Source organism: Sinohyriopsis cumingii, chromosome 17 (assembly GCF_028554795.1).
Source record: "Sinohyriopsis cumingii isolate HCF-2022 chromosome 17, ASM2855479v2, whole genome shotgun sequence".
Classification (NCBI taxonomy): domain Eukaryota; kingdom Metazoa; phylum Mollusca; class Bivalvia; order Unionida; family Unionidae; genus Sinohyriopsis; species Sinohyriopsis cumingii.
Genome location: NC_142977.1, coordinates 19,622,268 through 19,637,997, shown reverse-complemented (window position 1 = coordinate 19,637,997; position 15,730 = coordinate 19,622,268). Strand labels below are relative to the sequence as shown.

The 15,730-nt window shown below is 36.0% G+C and overlaps 2 protein-coding genes across 2 annotated transcripts in view; one reads left to right on the top strand and one right to left on the bottom strand.

The window, feature by feature from the left end:
* LOC149777870 (uncharacterized) overlaps positions 1 to 11,947 on the bottom strand; it is a 77,252-nt gene extending 65,305 nt beyond the window's left edge. The window contains exon 1 of the mRNA XM_089938970.1: positions 11,765 to 11,947. The gene's annotated coding sequence lies outside the window, so the exon portion shown is untranslated. The remainder of the gene's footprint in view (positions 1 to 11,764) is intronic.
* LOC149777869 (uncharacterized) lies at positions 7,253 to 14,102 on the top strand. Its single transcript, XM_089938973.1, has 4 exons — positions 7,253 to 7,272; positions 12,283 to 12,443; positions 13,439 to 13,606; positions 13,939 to 14,102. Exons 2-4 carry the CDS (start codon positions 12,365 to 12,367, stop codon positions 14,013 to 14,015), a joined length of 324 nt encoding a protein of 107 aa, XP_089795099.1. The 5' UTR covers positions 7,253 to 7,272; positions 12,283 to 12,364; the 3' UTR covers positions 14,016 to 14,102.
* The last annotated feature ends 1,628 nt before the right edge of the window (positions 14,103 to 15,730 follow it).

Below are 15,730 nucleotides of genomic sequence, written 5' to 3'. Positions count from 1 at the left end.
AATCGATAACCAAGCCAGTCGGCAAACAAACAAACAAAAAAACAAGACAAAAGCGTAGAAAGAAAAGAAATCAAGATGGCATGTGTCTATTTATGTACATAGTAGTGTTGTCCTCAACAAATGAAGTTCAAATACCATATATCAATGTAATATACAAATTGCGCAAAATATAAAATTAACTAATTGACGCTCTGACATTTGGAGAAACATGCTCTCTATTCATAAGCATGTTGTTATATATCTCTTACAATTAACATAAAGGCATCATTTCACGAATGGTTATGTCCATTATGTTTTTGAAGTTATATCAATAACAAACACAAAGAAATACACACATGTATATGTGTGTATTTGTTTGTGTTTGTTATTGATATAACGTATCCTTGTACATACGTATCCTTGTACATACTTATGTTAACAATGTATTAATTTAGACATGTGACGAAAGAAGGTTTTTGAACAGTCATACTCATAGTGCTACGAAATTCAGCAACCACATCAAATAGATCATATTATTTTGTTTTGTTACGTATATTTAATTAAATTTATATGTGATTTAATTGTTTATAAGTTTTAAAATCTTAGTATTTTTTATTTCGTTATATGTCAAAATAATGTAGTTCTGTTTACTAGGAACTCACACTTTTTAAGGCTGACCTGGTTCCCGACCTTAATTCAAATTTAGTAACAGTCACGTTGACAAGTTCTTTTTTTATTGTGGGAGTAATAAGAGTGCGATCGAGGTTGTATTGAATACGTGACCCTAGACTTGTAAATAGTTTTAGTGAAGTAAACAACATTTTTTTTTTATTCTTCGAATAAAATGATTGGTTTTTGTTAGGGTCATGCTGAGTGTACGTGATGTAGACACGTGATCCTTTATTTCGCAATTCAAGCATTTCCGAAATTGCGCATTAGCTAGTTTTAATAAGTGATGCTTATAGAGAATTGAGTCAGTCTGGGCTTAAAAACGCTTGATGTCAAGTCGTTTCCTTATGTTGAAGCCAGTTTTCGAGTAATATGTTAATTTTCCTCCAGATTATTTGGATTCAAACGGATTAATTCTTTTTTCCTGTTCCTGTTTTTTGTGTGCTCATAATAATTATTAAACACATACATTTCTTAAAAAAATATATTTGGATTTCCAAAACCGGAGGATTCTTTCTTGTGTTTTACAAGGAACTTTAGATAACCACACAGTACTGGATACAGCATACATCATCGCCTTCCATCTTGGATTCTTCGTCGGGTCTCAAACTTGAAATCATTAGAACATTTCATTATTAGGACTTCTAAAAATGTATTCCTGGATTATTCTTTGATTATTTTGGATTTGATTCTTAAAATCGTAATTTCTTATTTATTTTTGTTTACAGTATTTTTCCAGGGAAATAAATTATTGTTAAGTTTTTCAAAGCATGTTGTTTTCACTCTTTTTTATGTTGCTGTTTATTCGAACCTAAACTAGTAAGATAAGAATTGGGAGCTCGTCCTGGATTATTTTGAATTTTGGATAGAACATTTCAGTAAACTTGTTTTTTAAAATTTGAATTCCCCTAGTTTTTGAAATCTTGGTGAAATCGGCAAGCTTTTTCTAAAATGTCATCAAAAGGGGAAATCTTGTTTTCTCTCTTTCTTGTGTTGCTGTTTACTAAAACCTAAACAGGTAACATAATAGTTTACATTGACTTTAATATAACTGTGCTGCGAAAATGAGTGACAAACAAGAGAAGCTGATTTTCGCCTGCAACATGAAAAATATTACAATGGACGTATGACTGTACAACTGACAGACAATACATCCAACCAGGGGGATGGGAGGGAATGAGAGAGAGAGAGAGATGGAGGATAAAACCAATCTTACGGCGTGTCGCAATAATAAGTGAAAGGATAATACTGACATAGATCAACTGTAAATACATTTTTTTTAAAAACGTTATGTGCCTTTTGTTAATAATGACTGTTAATAGATTAACATGATCATTTCTCAACAGTCATTATTACTTTGTATCACTTTGACCAGTTTTTGAAAAATAAAATATCGAGAACTTCTGTGAATATAGTCCTAAATACGATTTTCTTACCTATTACTTTTTGAGTGATTCTCCAAAAGTCTGTAAAACTGTCCGCCTTTCATAGACATAAAGATCGACGTAGATATCGATAGATCGTTGCATCTTTAGATTTGTACGTAAATATAAAACAGAACATTATTCATCCGTATGAAATATCATACGAGAAAAAGAGACGGATAGATGAACTGATGAATGAACACATGCAAACAAAAAAACAGACACCAACAAAGGAGATATATGCCTGACCACGTACATAAAATACAAACTGTGTTTGATCCTAAACTATATGACATTTACCGTTCAAGCTGTACACGCTGAACAGTAACTGTCACCACTGTGACACTTTAGAATTGAAGGATTTATGGCAACTCCAATAACACCAATATCAATCATTATTTGATCTACTGGCAGCCAAGCGTTTAGGGTCACCGATAAATTCCAATTCTCTCTCTCTCTCTCTCTCTCTCTCTCTCTCTCTCTCTCATATTGTGAAATTTACCGGTGTCATTTCAGACGACCTAACGTTCACAATGAAAACAAATCTATACATGAAAACTTGAGACAGGAAACGTTCCTATTGTTTCGCACTCATTCATTACTCCGTCCCGTCTACCCACCCACCCTAGATGCTTACTTATACCATGAAGTTGAAAATCTATATCTCGTCTTCTTGTCAAAATATTTACATTTTGTAGGAAAATATTTTATAAGCAAGCCAAAGGTAGCTGCTACTTGAAGTGTGTGTGTGTGTGTGTGTGTGTGTGTGTGTGTGTGTGTGTGTGATTAGGATTTTTAACGTAGCTTTAACAATTTTTCAAGTCCTATCGCTACGATGTCTGCAGTGTGGCAATTTTTTTTTTAGTGATGTCTAGTGCTGGGGCATCATGCCGCAGACATATAGCATGATGTTCCACCGAGTCACATTATCCTGACACCAGGCCGACTAGTCATAACTTACCTCATAATGCTGAGCGTCTAGCGAGGCGGCTGTTATTATCATTTTTTAAGTCTTTGGTATAATTCTAACCCGCGACCTCCCGCATCCGATGCGGACGCTCGAACCATCTAGGCCAACGGAGCGGTGCTACTTGAAAACTCGGTATACGTGCCAATCTGTGACAAACAGAAACTGATTATAAATGACAGTCCGACATTTATTATTTATTTTACTTACTAAAGAAAGTATCAGAATTTAGCATCATTTACTAGAAGTAGTAAACACGATACTCATTTTCAGATTCCATATCACTTAAGTTACCGGTTACAATTAAAATGAGTAAATTTCTATGACGTAGTCTCACGTCACAACCAAAAGGAAAATACTATGTGTCTGCATCTCTGATTTTTAAATTAGCTTTAACAATTTTCCAGTCATATCGCTACGATGTCTGCAATGTCGCAGTTTAAAGTGATGTGTAGCGCTGAAACTTCATGCCGCAGACATGGAGCATGAAATCCCACCCAGACACAGTATCCTGACACCAGGCCGACCGGTCCTAACACGAACCTCTTAATGCTAAGCACCTAGCGAGGGTGCCGTTAGTACCAGTTTTATAAGTCTTTGATATGACGCGGCCGGGGTTCGAACCCACAACCTCCCACATCCGGAGCGAACGCTCTAACCACTAGGCCACCGGAGCTGTTAGACGAAATTCGTAACATTCTCAGTAACAAATTTGTATCATTAATTGGGAATAATTTGTCCAATTCCGTTGTAAATAACTCAAAATATTGATATCATTACCATGAAAGTCCCCATTGGAGCCTCGAACGGAGGGAGACTTCAGAGTCAACAGGTGAGTGAAATAGTCTCTGATGCAAAATTTGCCAACAGCGCAATAACTGTAAATCGCATATATGGACATGATATACCCATACGCCGAAGAATTCGTGTTACTAACCAAATGGTAGTGAAAGTGAACAAATGTTATATCACACGCTTCGATCATGGTCTCCGATATCCATAACTATATCCGCTGATCAGTGTGTAATTCGGTCGCGATTTAAGAGGAAGTTAAAATTAAAAACGTTGAAACGTTATGCTATTTCTTTTGTTTGTCAGTTTCGTATTGTGAGTTTATTAAATTGTATGAAAATTGATAGGCATGTAACAATCGTTATCGTAATAATTCAGTCTTGATTGCTAGATCATGTTCAGTTGTCAGCGTCATAAAATACATCTAGTAATCATTACTATTTTCCAATGCTGACAACTTAACGTAATATAGGGGCCCCGAGTGGTCAAGTGGTCTAAAGCGCTCTCCGTTACGGATCACTGCCATCTCACCTCTGTCTGCGCCGGTTCGAGTCTCGGATTTAGCCAATGTGTGTATGTGAGAAAGCATGCCAGTAGCTTCTCGTGGGTCGGTGGTTCTTTCCAGGGTTTTCCCGGGTTCTTCCCCCACCATTAATACTGGCCGCCATGTATAGCCTATCGTGTGCTGAAAAATGGCGTTAAACCCCACAACAATAACAACGTGATCTAGCAATCCAGATCGCATTAGTACAATAATAATATGCATCCCTAAGGACTTTGAGCACCAGCCAGTATAGGAAGACTTAGAATCCTATACCTTTACTCCCAGTGCAAATTAGTTTTACCATAACAGCTCAACAAACGGATTTGAGAATTTAGAGTCAGCTGAGATTGGTAGCAACAAGGAAAGTTTACATTGTATGAAGCTAGTGCATCATCTAGCTTAAAATGTATGTACATGCACAATGCATCAATATTTTATTTTTTTGTTGTTCTAGGGTTTAAAGCCATTTTTCAGCATAAGATAGGCTATACATGGCGGCCAGTATAACTGGTGGAGGAAGAACCCTGGAAAACCCAGGGAAGAACCACCGACCCACGAGAAGCTACTGACAGGCTTTCCCACGTATCCACGCTAGCCCAGCCTTGGACTCGAACCCACGCAGACAGAGGTGAGATGGCAGTGATACGGAACTTTAGACCACTCGGCCACTCGACCCCCCCCCCCATCAATATTTAAGCTATTAACCACAGGTTTAAAAACAAAAACAGTACTGAGAATTATTTCTTTGATCTAATGACGTGAACAGTAACTATTAGGCAGCTCCTTGGTAATAATCCAAAGACACAAGTAATTCACAAATCATGACAAATGCACAGACTCGACAATAATGATAGATTCATACGTATTAAAGAGCATTTTCCCCTAAGATACGTTTAATCCGGATATGACGACTGTTAGTATAATATTTGTGTTGTTTTTAGAATCATTCTCATTTCAATTCAACAAAATCATCATGTAAAAACAAAGAAAGTAAAGACTCTTTCCAGTCGCGAAACTAGGGTTGGCGTCACCTAGTGCGGTAACTCATGGTGTCACCTACATGTACCTCCTTCCTGTACAAAATCTGTATAGACTGTCATTCTGGTGTCAACCCCTCTGACGGTGTCACCCGATGCTGTCCCTTTGTGACGCTACTGCCTGTTGCCAACAATGTATGACAGGCTCCTTCTTTTCAGATTAGTAACATCCTTTATTGCAAATCATCAAATACAGCTTTTCTTCTGTTCTCTTAACTGGATGTTATCATACCATGCATATACATAAACACACACAAGTATTGTGAAAAGCGCACCGTAATGCCAAGGTGGTCGAGACATGATGTCTTACGTTAGCTCGTAACGACATAACTCAAGGCAATCGTTGATTCGTTCTTTATTACATCGTTTCTAGGACAACTGGTGCTTCACTAGTATCGTTAATGTGTAAAGGACTGTCAATATTTGCTACATAGTATGGTCCATAATTAAAACATCAGTCTTAAGGAAAGGTGATCCGGCGTTCAACCGGGATAGGTCAAAAGGTGATCCGGCTTTCAACCGGGATAGGTCAGCCTGTTGCGACATATGCATTAAATGATATTGAACATATACATTAACGTGGAAACGCAAGATTTGTACATTATGTTTCTGATGGTTTAATACCAAAGGACAACAAAGCTGGTTGCAACTAAAGTGTCTGGTCAGTACATCAATCAAAGTCAACGACTTTTCTTCTGTTGCTGTCGTACAAGACAAAAAGGTCTTAAACTTCACGTGATGCGTCGCGGCAGTCTAACTCCGGGATAAAATGGCACTGAAGTGCACCTATCATTGTAGATGAAGAAGGTGAAATGTCAATCGAGGAATCACCAACCAACCAATCAATTAAACAGCCAATAAGCAAACAAAAAAAAAACAAACAAACACAGGGGTAGAAAGAAAACAAACAAGTATGCAATCTGTCGATTTCTTGCTTCTAAAACTACTAGTCCGTCAGGCAATCACTCTTGGATTACAATAAAATAAATAAATGAGAAAATATTGAACTGTTATTGAAAAATCTAAAACCAAACAATCTGTCAACTAGCGATGCTGATAGCCAGCGTTTGGAATGAATGTTGGAAGCCTCGTGCCAGTTTGTATCAGCATACGTATGGATTTAAGACCAATACACATGACGAGTAATTTTGTAATGCTTTTTGTTCTGATGATAAGCATACTAATAATTTGTGACATATATGGGTACAGCCAGTTTGATGCTCGTAATGAACTGGTGACGTACGTTGGCTTGTTTCTTGGCAATTTCACGGCAGTTCAACACAACTAGGTTATTCATTGCCGAATTAATAGGAATACACTGCCTTGCCCATGAAAACACCATTGTAACCGATCTTGGCTTATCCAACGGTAATTTTGCAAAACCACACATATTGTGTTACAAGTCTAGTACCTAACAAACAGCAAACTAAGAGCAAATAACATGGCTTGATGTAAAATATATACTTTAGAAAGAAAAAAATAAAAATAATTAGGTGGTACGTTGTCAATTCCCTCTAGCGAATGACGTCGACAGATAGTTTGCAATATATGTGTGAAGCACAATGGTTCTTGTCTGAAAGTCTAAAAATTCTAGACGTACAAACACACGCGCACACAATTGATAGATACATAGACAGACGGACGGACGGACGGAGGGGTGGATAGATAGATAGATGTGAACGTAATGTACTTGACCTGGACAAATTCTTGGATAATCATAATGCATGCGCTACTAACAGGTCTAATACGACGAACCCGTCAAATATACCATACGTCATTGTCTAAGACAACCCTATATAAACTGAGCTATGAACGATATCGCTGGCTTTAAAAACCATTCGTGACTGTTCATCGAACCAGGTAAGAAATATATGCGATTATTCTTTCTTTTAAAAACAATAATCATGTACACCTCTATTGTACATGCATGACAAGGTAAAAAAAAAAATAATATTTAACCTAATGCGTGTTCAATTCCTTTGGAAAGTACAAGGATATTTTTAAATATGGGTCTTTGCAAATATATATATATATATTGTAATCACTATATTTCGACTACCGGCAATATGCAAAATTAATATAATATAATATAATAGAATATAATATAATATAATATAATATAATATAATATAATATAATATAATATAATATAATATAATATAATATAATATAATATAATATAATATAATATAATATAATATAATATAATATAATATAATATAATATAATATAATATAATATTAGATAGATAGATAGATAGATAGATAGATAGATAGATAGATAGATAGATATTCTTTAACTGTGCGAAATGGTGTAAGGCCATGGAATGGTTGGATCCACACACCTTGATATAAAACATAAATACCCATGAAGAAGTCGCTCTGTTTTCAAAAATGAGTTGCTATTGTACATTGCCTAATAATAATTATTTTTCCTTTTTTGTCCGTTGCAGAGGATGTCTTCCATATTTATTGCATTGCTTTGCCTGTGCTTTGTGAGGTTCTCTCTCTCTCTCTCTCTCTCTCTCTCTCTCTCTCTCAACGTATACAACAGTAGATATTAGTGTTGTTCATTAAATCATTCAAAACACTTTTAAATCCATTCCTAAATTAAAACGTGTCTTTTAATAATCCCCCAAAGGCCTTGTGTTTTTGTTGTGCATTGAAATGTCCAATGCAGAATAGAAGATAGACCAGCCGTCATTGCTACATCATCTGATGGATTAGCATATAGTTGAATACATGTAAATACTTAACACTGCTATAGCTATTATAATGCTATGTAAATACTTAACACTGCTATAACTATTATAATGCTATGTAAATACTTAACACTGCTATAGCTATTATAATGCTATGTAAATACTTAACACTGCTATAGCTATTATACTGCTATGTAAATACTTAACACTGCTATAGCTATTATAATGCTATGTAAATACTTAACAATGCTATAGCTATTATAATGCGATGTAAATACTTAACACTGTTATAACTATTATAATGCTATGTAAATACTTAACACTGTTATAGCTATTATAATGCTATGTAAATACTTAACACTTATAGCTATTATAATGCTATGTAAATACTTAACACTGTTACAGCTATTATAATGCTATGTAAATACTTAGCACTGTTATAGCTATTATAATGCTATGCAAATACTTAACACTGCTATAGCTATTATAATGCTATGTAAATACTTAACACTGCTATAGCTATTATAATGCTATGTAAATACTTAACACTGCTATAGCTATTATAATGCGATGTAAATACTTAACACTGTTATAGCTATTATAATGCTATGTAAATACTTAACACTGTTATAGCTATTATAATGCTATGTAAATATTAACACTGTTATAGCTATTATAATGCTATGTAAATACTTAACACTGCTATAGCTATTATAATGCTATGTAAATACTTAACACTGCTATAGCTATTATAATGCTATGTAAATACTTAACACTGCTATAGCTATTATGATGCTATGTAAATACTTAACACTGTTATAGCTATTATAATGCTATGTAAATACTTAACACTGTTATAGCTATTATTATGTTCGCTTGGAACAAAAGCTTTCTTCCTTTTGCACTACCCTTCCATGTACAAAACATAAAATTCGTCTGTGTGGCGCGTTGATCGGAGATACACGCAACGCATGCAATTTGCGGTTGCAAATCAAACCAAATAATAAAAAAAATTCTTGAAGTGTTTCGTAATATGTGTGGGCATTGTATCCATACAACAAATGCATGCATCTGCAATACGAACAAAGGTACGGATTAGCACCATTCCAAATAATATGGAAAAATATATGTAGGTTGGGGTTGGCCAACTACAATTCATTGTCTTGATACAGCTTATGAATTCTAGCCTGGAAATACCAGTAAATAACCTTGCAGCTGATGGTAATTTTTTATTCGAAATCACTAGTCAATACGACTGGGACGCTAATGAAACATTCGGTTAAATTCCCCAGCAAACTGGTCGCATCCTTAAAATTACATGAGCGGATTGGAAATTTTATGATCAGACACATTTTGCCACCCAAAAGGGACTTCTATTCACCAATGTCTAGAGAGGGCATTTCCGGAAAAAGAATACGAGCAGGAGAACAACGTTTGATCTGTGTTCGGTTGCAGAAACATGAGTGACTATTTGGAAACACACATTTTGTTACTCATTGATATTTTGAGACCTTTCATTGATGCCGCTGTGCGGGTGAAATTCTAAGACCCCGCACATTAATTAAAATCACTTGGAATATCTTGAGACGCTCTAGTGTTACAATCAAAATAAGAACTTGAGCTGTTACCGGTATATTTCAGGATTTTGTTCCTGGAAGAGCAATCCGTAGTGTGAATTTGATGCCATGCCAAAGCTATGTTCGTGCAAAATATTAAAACGTGGACGAATATGACTCCGATGTCCCACACTCGTACATCATCTATCGCGATATCAATAAGCGGTTGATTTAGGCAATGATGGTAGCTTTAAATGGAAAGATCCCACATATAGATATCCAAACATATATAAAGGAGTACGACAAATTCAGATTCAACTCGCAATGCCTCGTTGCTAACCAGTTTTGATATACTCAATACGGAAAAGTCATTCAAATATTTCCGAAGTGTACTTATGCGGAATGAACTTGGACCTACAGACTCCCAAATCAAAGGCTTTTAGATCTGTTGTTGAGTTTAATTATAGTGGCGTGCGCACAATTGTGCATGTGCCACTTTTTTCTGACTGCACCGCAACCTGCTAGTTGTTCCTGGGGAAGGGGATGGTGCCACCTCCCCCAGGCTTTTATGGATTCAAGGAACCCTGATAGTTTGGCCTCAATCTGTGGGTCCATAAAGGTCCCTACAGTTGAATGGTTGGCTGTCATTATTGGGAAGGAGAACTCGGGAACGGTCCGGCTTGCTTTACATCGCTGGTTTCTTGTTGCATTTGCAGGCTTTTAGATGACGATTCCTTGCACAAGGAAACTCGGCCAAATTAACCGGGATTTTACATGACATCACACTCATTACATTGCATACACAATAAGACCCAGACATACTTTGTGATTTTGTCTCAAATGACCTTGAGATTCCCGTCATTTTTTTTTTAACTGCCTTACACCGTATAAAATTAGTAAATCTGCCATACTGCTAGTATGGCTGTCGGTGACGTCATAAGACATTTCCAATCGCAAAACTGTATGTAATGTGTTGAATACAAGACCACATTGTATAATTCGGGTCTTGCGTATTGTCATTTGTTTATATTTTGCACGACAGTAATAATTATTCTCGTTATTAATCATTTCCGGAATGTCAAACGGGAATGCAGTATTCCATGTTGTATGCATCTAGGTATTTAACAATTAACTGTTACATATATTTCAGATTTTTTTAATATAAATACTGTCACTTTTTGCCTGAATCTTTGTATTTTTAAAAAATGGTCCCGAAACAAGAACCCTCAACACGAGATGACCTTCCTCGGAGCCAATGTGACCACCGACCACATCACAGGTTAAACAACAACCCATCGACTCTGCATACAAGCTGTTAGCTCAACAGCTAAAGAAATAACACTAAAATCAGACACATGGTCACACCTCCAAAGACAGCTGAAAATAGGACTTAAACCGTGTAATACTGGCTATACGGTCATGTACAAATGCAACGATGCGCGTTACACGCATGGCATACATGGACTTGGCCATTAGTACATTCATTCTTCTGGACTGCTCTACAGGATTATCATAATTACCATGTTCGTATGCCAGTCTGTATCTGACAAAAATAGTCATCCAGAATTCTCAGGACTATGACATTGTCTCATCCTTAGTGCATGCTGCATTTAAACAGCTACAATTCGTCTGTTCATTGATAAAAGGTAAGAGGTGGCCGAGTGGTCGAAAGCGGTCACCGTTACGGATCACTGCCATCTCACTCACGTCTGTCTGCGTGAGTTCGAATCTCGGGCTCGGCTCCTGTGGGTATGTGAGAAAGCTTACCGGTAGCTTCTCGTGGGTCGGTGGTTCTTTCCAGGGCTTTACCTGGTTTTTCCTCCACCATTAATACTGGCCGCCATGTTTAGCTTATCTTATGCTGAAAAATGGCGTTAAACCCCATTACAACAACAACGATAAAAAGTGAGCTTGAAAACAGACTATATTGCATCAAATAACATGGCGTTACACGACATAAGTCTGATATCAGTAATATTTAGAATAAATACTGGAACATCCAATATATCAAACAAATCTATTGCATTATACTGACATAAATGAATATGATATAAGGAACTAGACAGCTAAAGATTTTACGTAAAGTAAACAATACCTTTCGTGTTATAATGTTACGGTCTACCAGTCGATAAGTACCGTGATTATGGTCCATTCAATGACCAGTGAGCTTAAAGTATATCAGGTTTCTCATCGCATGCTCTTCGCTCGTGCAGCATGGGATGAACCGAACTCAATATTTGGAAATAACATGGGACGTAATTAAACCACTCTAGCGTAAAACTGTACGCGGAAACGAAAATCGAGCACATTATAGATCAGATATAATAAGTAAGGATTAATTATACACAATATACGCTTTTGTTCTAAAATATTTCCTTTATAGGCTTTGAACTATTGTACATCTCTTTCAAAGTCCTACCAGACAATCTAATGAGAGATTAGGGCACGGGATCACAAGGTAATGTATATAATCTCCTCTTCAAAATCGTTTTCACTCAATAAACATTGTAAAAAATTTAACAACGGTAGGACCACTAAAGAATGAATTATCATTGTTGAAGATGTCCAAGTTAATATTTAAAAAAACAATTTGTCCTTCTTGTTGTTTTATAGTTTTGGATGTTCTCAACCCGGCCGAACATCAACAATAACTGGACGACCTTTTCAACAAAATGTCCAAACCGTGTTTTCGTTCATGGATCGTCTCATCCTACAGGATAATAGGATCACATACCATGAATTCGAGAAAGCGATTATGCAATCTGATAGCAACAGTTAGTATACCTCTATCTCAAGCTTTATCTGTTTGTATGTCTATCCGTCTGTTTCCTCACGATTCAGCGGCTTCTTTATATCCTTTGCAATCAATCAATGCATGTAAATCCCCCCCCCCTCTCTCTCTCTCTCTCTCTCTCTCTCTCTCTCTCTCTCTCTCATCGGCATCATTTACAAACCTGCATCCCCTTGATACCATAATACATTTTATCGAATGTAGTTGCATTGATATTTAATGGATTCGATAAGTGTATGAATGATTAGGATTTTGAACCATAGCTTTAATAATTGTTCAGTCATATCGCTACGATGTCTGCAATGTGGCAGTTTATAGTGATGTCTAGCACAGAGGCATCATCACGTAGACATGTGGCATGATGTCCCACCCAGTCACATTAATCTGACAGCAGGCCGACCAGTCCTAACACTAACATCTTAATTCTGAGCGCCTAGCGAGGCATCCGTTAGTACCAGTTTGGTAAGTCTCTGGCATGGCTCGGCCGGGGTTCAAACCCACGACCTCCCGCTTTCAATGCTGACGCTCTAACCACTAGGTCGGATTGGAGAAGAAGACGTGTAAAAAATAGTCCATCTATAACCATGACAATCTTATTTGAATATGGATCGGATTCGTTACATGTGTTGTCAGGATGAAAACAGCAATGCCTAGATGATTTATAACAAATTTATTCAAATTATATTGATCAGGGTTTGAGAAATGTCATTTAAATGTTCTTCCATGTTAGCACCATCGGTCGTACTTGACAGTTTAATTGGCTTCAGTTGTGTTAGCTTGGGGAAAATTGACACCGGTGCTGCAGCTAAGAAACATGCTTGAATTGTATTTTACAGTACTGAGGAAAATTATGAAAGTGTTGACAAGAGATTTACAGGCTCACCATGAATGATAGACGAACAACTAGCGGTATAAGTGACTTCTAAGTGTAGTTAGTAGATACAAAGACATCAATGTTTTTTTATTATTCATTTCCAGAGGATGGTCTCATATCCGTACAGGAGATGGCTTTTGTCATGGATAAGTTAAAACTTGTACCAAGCTCAACGGCAACAATGATCTTCGGATTCATTGACGTCAGACCAACTGATACGTATTTGAACAGAAGTGAACTGCAGTCTTTATTCAGTCTTTTTGATTCAAACAGTAAGTACAGTTCATAATCTCGCTCTCTTTTGAAACGAAATATGTATCAATACTTTTCAAAGCGCATTTATTTATAAAGCTTACGAGGTGTTAATGTTACGATATCCATTCTGTCGACATCATTTCAACAGTCTCCGCACCAAACTGCACAATATATTTTTAATAGCGATTGATCTTGTTCGGGTTATTTGTTATAATAGTTTTTGGTTGTATATATATATATATATATATATATATATATATATATATATATATATATATATATATATATATATATATATATATATATATATATTTATTTATTTATTTATTTATTTATTTATTTATTTCAGATGATGGCAATATTGACTTGTCTGAATTTATGGCCAGCTCAAATTCTCTTCAATCTCTGGTTAAGATGCATGGATAAGAATTAGTTTTCGATCAATTACAGAACGTTTATACTATGCTAATGAAACTGAACTTGATATATTTATACAAAAACAAGATTATATGAGACGTTGTCTTTCCTTTGTTCCCAAAACTAACATAGTACATTTATATTCATGCGCCTATTTATAGTTTATACCTATGTTGATATGCATGTGAATGTGACTAGCAACCCTTATGTATGGTTACCTCTCCATCTGGCGCAACCTTGTTAGCGCAACACGTTCCGCAGTTTTAGATGGATTGGCATGATCCTTGGTACTGAATACGGGCTTCGTCTCGTAAAGCGTATATAGAAAAATCTTGTTCGTCCACCTGTATTTGTTTGCCTACTTACAGTTTTTTGTCTTGCGACATCCAACAATCAGTTTACCACACACAATCCTGCAGGTTTTGCAGCATTGTCATGGGTATTGATAAATAGTATCTCCATCACCAGTTGATACGCTTTTGACCAAACATTGCTCCCGCAATATTTGTCAGAGTTAGTGCGTGTTTAATTTAAGATAATCTGTTGTAAGTGAGGTAGGTATTCGTGGAATGCCATTTAAATATATTAGGATCATCACCTGAACATGCGCATATCGACGAATAACTTTGCATCCGCATGTTTGTTAGAGTTATTGCCCTTTTTATCATTCAGTGTACGACACCATCTCTTTGGCGCAGCTAGTCAGAGAGTGTTTGATGCATTGCCATCCAAATTGGAAAGTATGGTCATCACCGGAGCATATGCATTTTGATAAATCACACTGTCGTATTTCTTTTAGAGTTATCTTCGTTTAGACAGTGGGGCCGATCCTTGCGAGCGCGAATGGTTTTCAGTTTCCTAATGGTTGCTAACGCATTTGGCACGTGTGCAGTCAGCATTTGAAGATGTACATTCTGACAAATCTGTCTGATCTCTTGCTTTGTTATGCTCTGTGTAAAAAAGTGCTGAATGCAGTGCATGGTAGGATGTTATGGATGTGTCTACTGTAGTAGCTGATTGCAAAGAAACGTGGCATATATATTGATTATTAGAACATATTCGTGCTGACCAATCACTGTAGTCTTAACTTTTTCACCAAATGTTATACTGCGTATTTGACAATACTTTCATTTATTTCATGGGACAGGGTTAGGATGTGGGACATCTGTGTCGGTGACTATAAACTCATTTCCATCATGGGATAGGGGTGGAATGCAGAACTATTGATTTGGGTAGGATGTGTGAGTACCTCCAAGAATGTTTGGAGAATTATTCTTTAATTGACTGAGACCTTCACAACGAAAAATGATTTAATGAGAGAAGTGTAGAAACATAAATCTAGTGAAGAAGCATTTATGAGTGTCTTCCTTTATTAGTATATATATATATATATATATATATATATATATATATATATATATATATATATATATATATATATATATATATATATATATATGCGTTTGTATATGTGCCCTTTAATATGGAAATATTTGACAATCAAGTTCTTTAATGAAATTTTTACTATAGAAATGTCATTAATTTATTAGGGAGCAATATATTTTATGATCCCTTAGGTCGAAGATTTCTTGAACTAAAATACAACTCCCTGCTTGTTTCTTATTACGGCAAATTCAAAGAGATTCCTATATTTTGTTATGTACGTTTAATTTGCTTTATTTGCAAGTTAGATTTATTTATTTACCTTAGTCTGGTGTAATGGA

Coding starts and splice junctions, on each gene's coding strand:
- LOC149777869 (XM_089938973.1), top strand. CDS start 12,365: ATGGATCGTCTCATCCTACAGGATAATAGGATCACATACCATGAATTC. Junction 12,444..13,438: donor TATGCAATCTGATAGCAACA/GTTAGTATACCT, acceptor ATTCATTTCCAG/AGGATGGTCTCATATCCGTA. Junction 13,607..13,938: donor CAGTCTTTTTGATTCAAACA/GTAAGTACAGTT, acceptor TATTTATTTCAG/ATGATGGCAATATTGACTTG.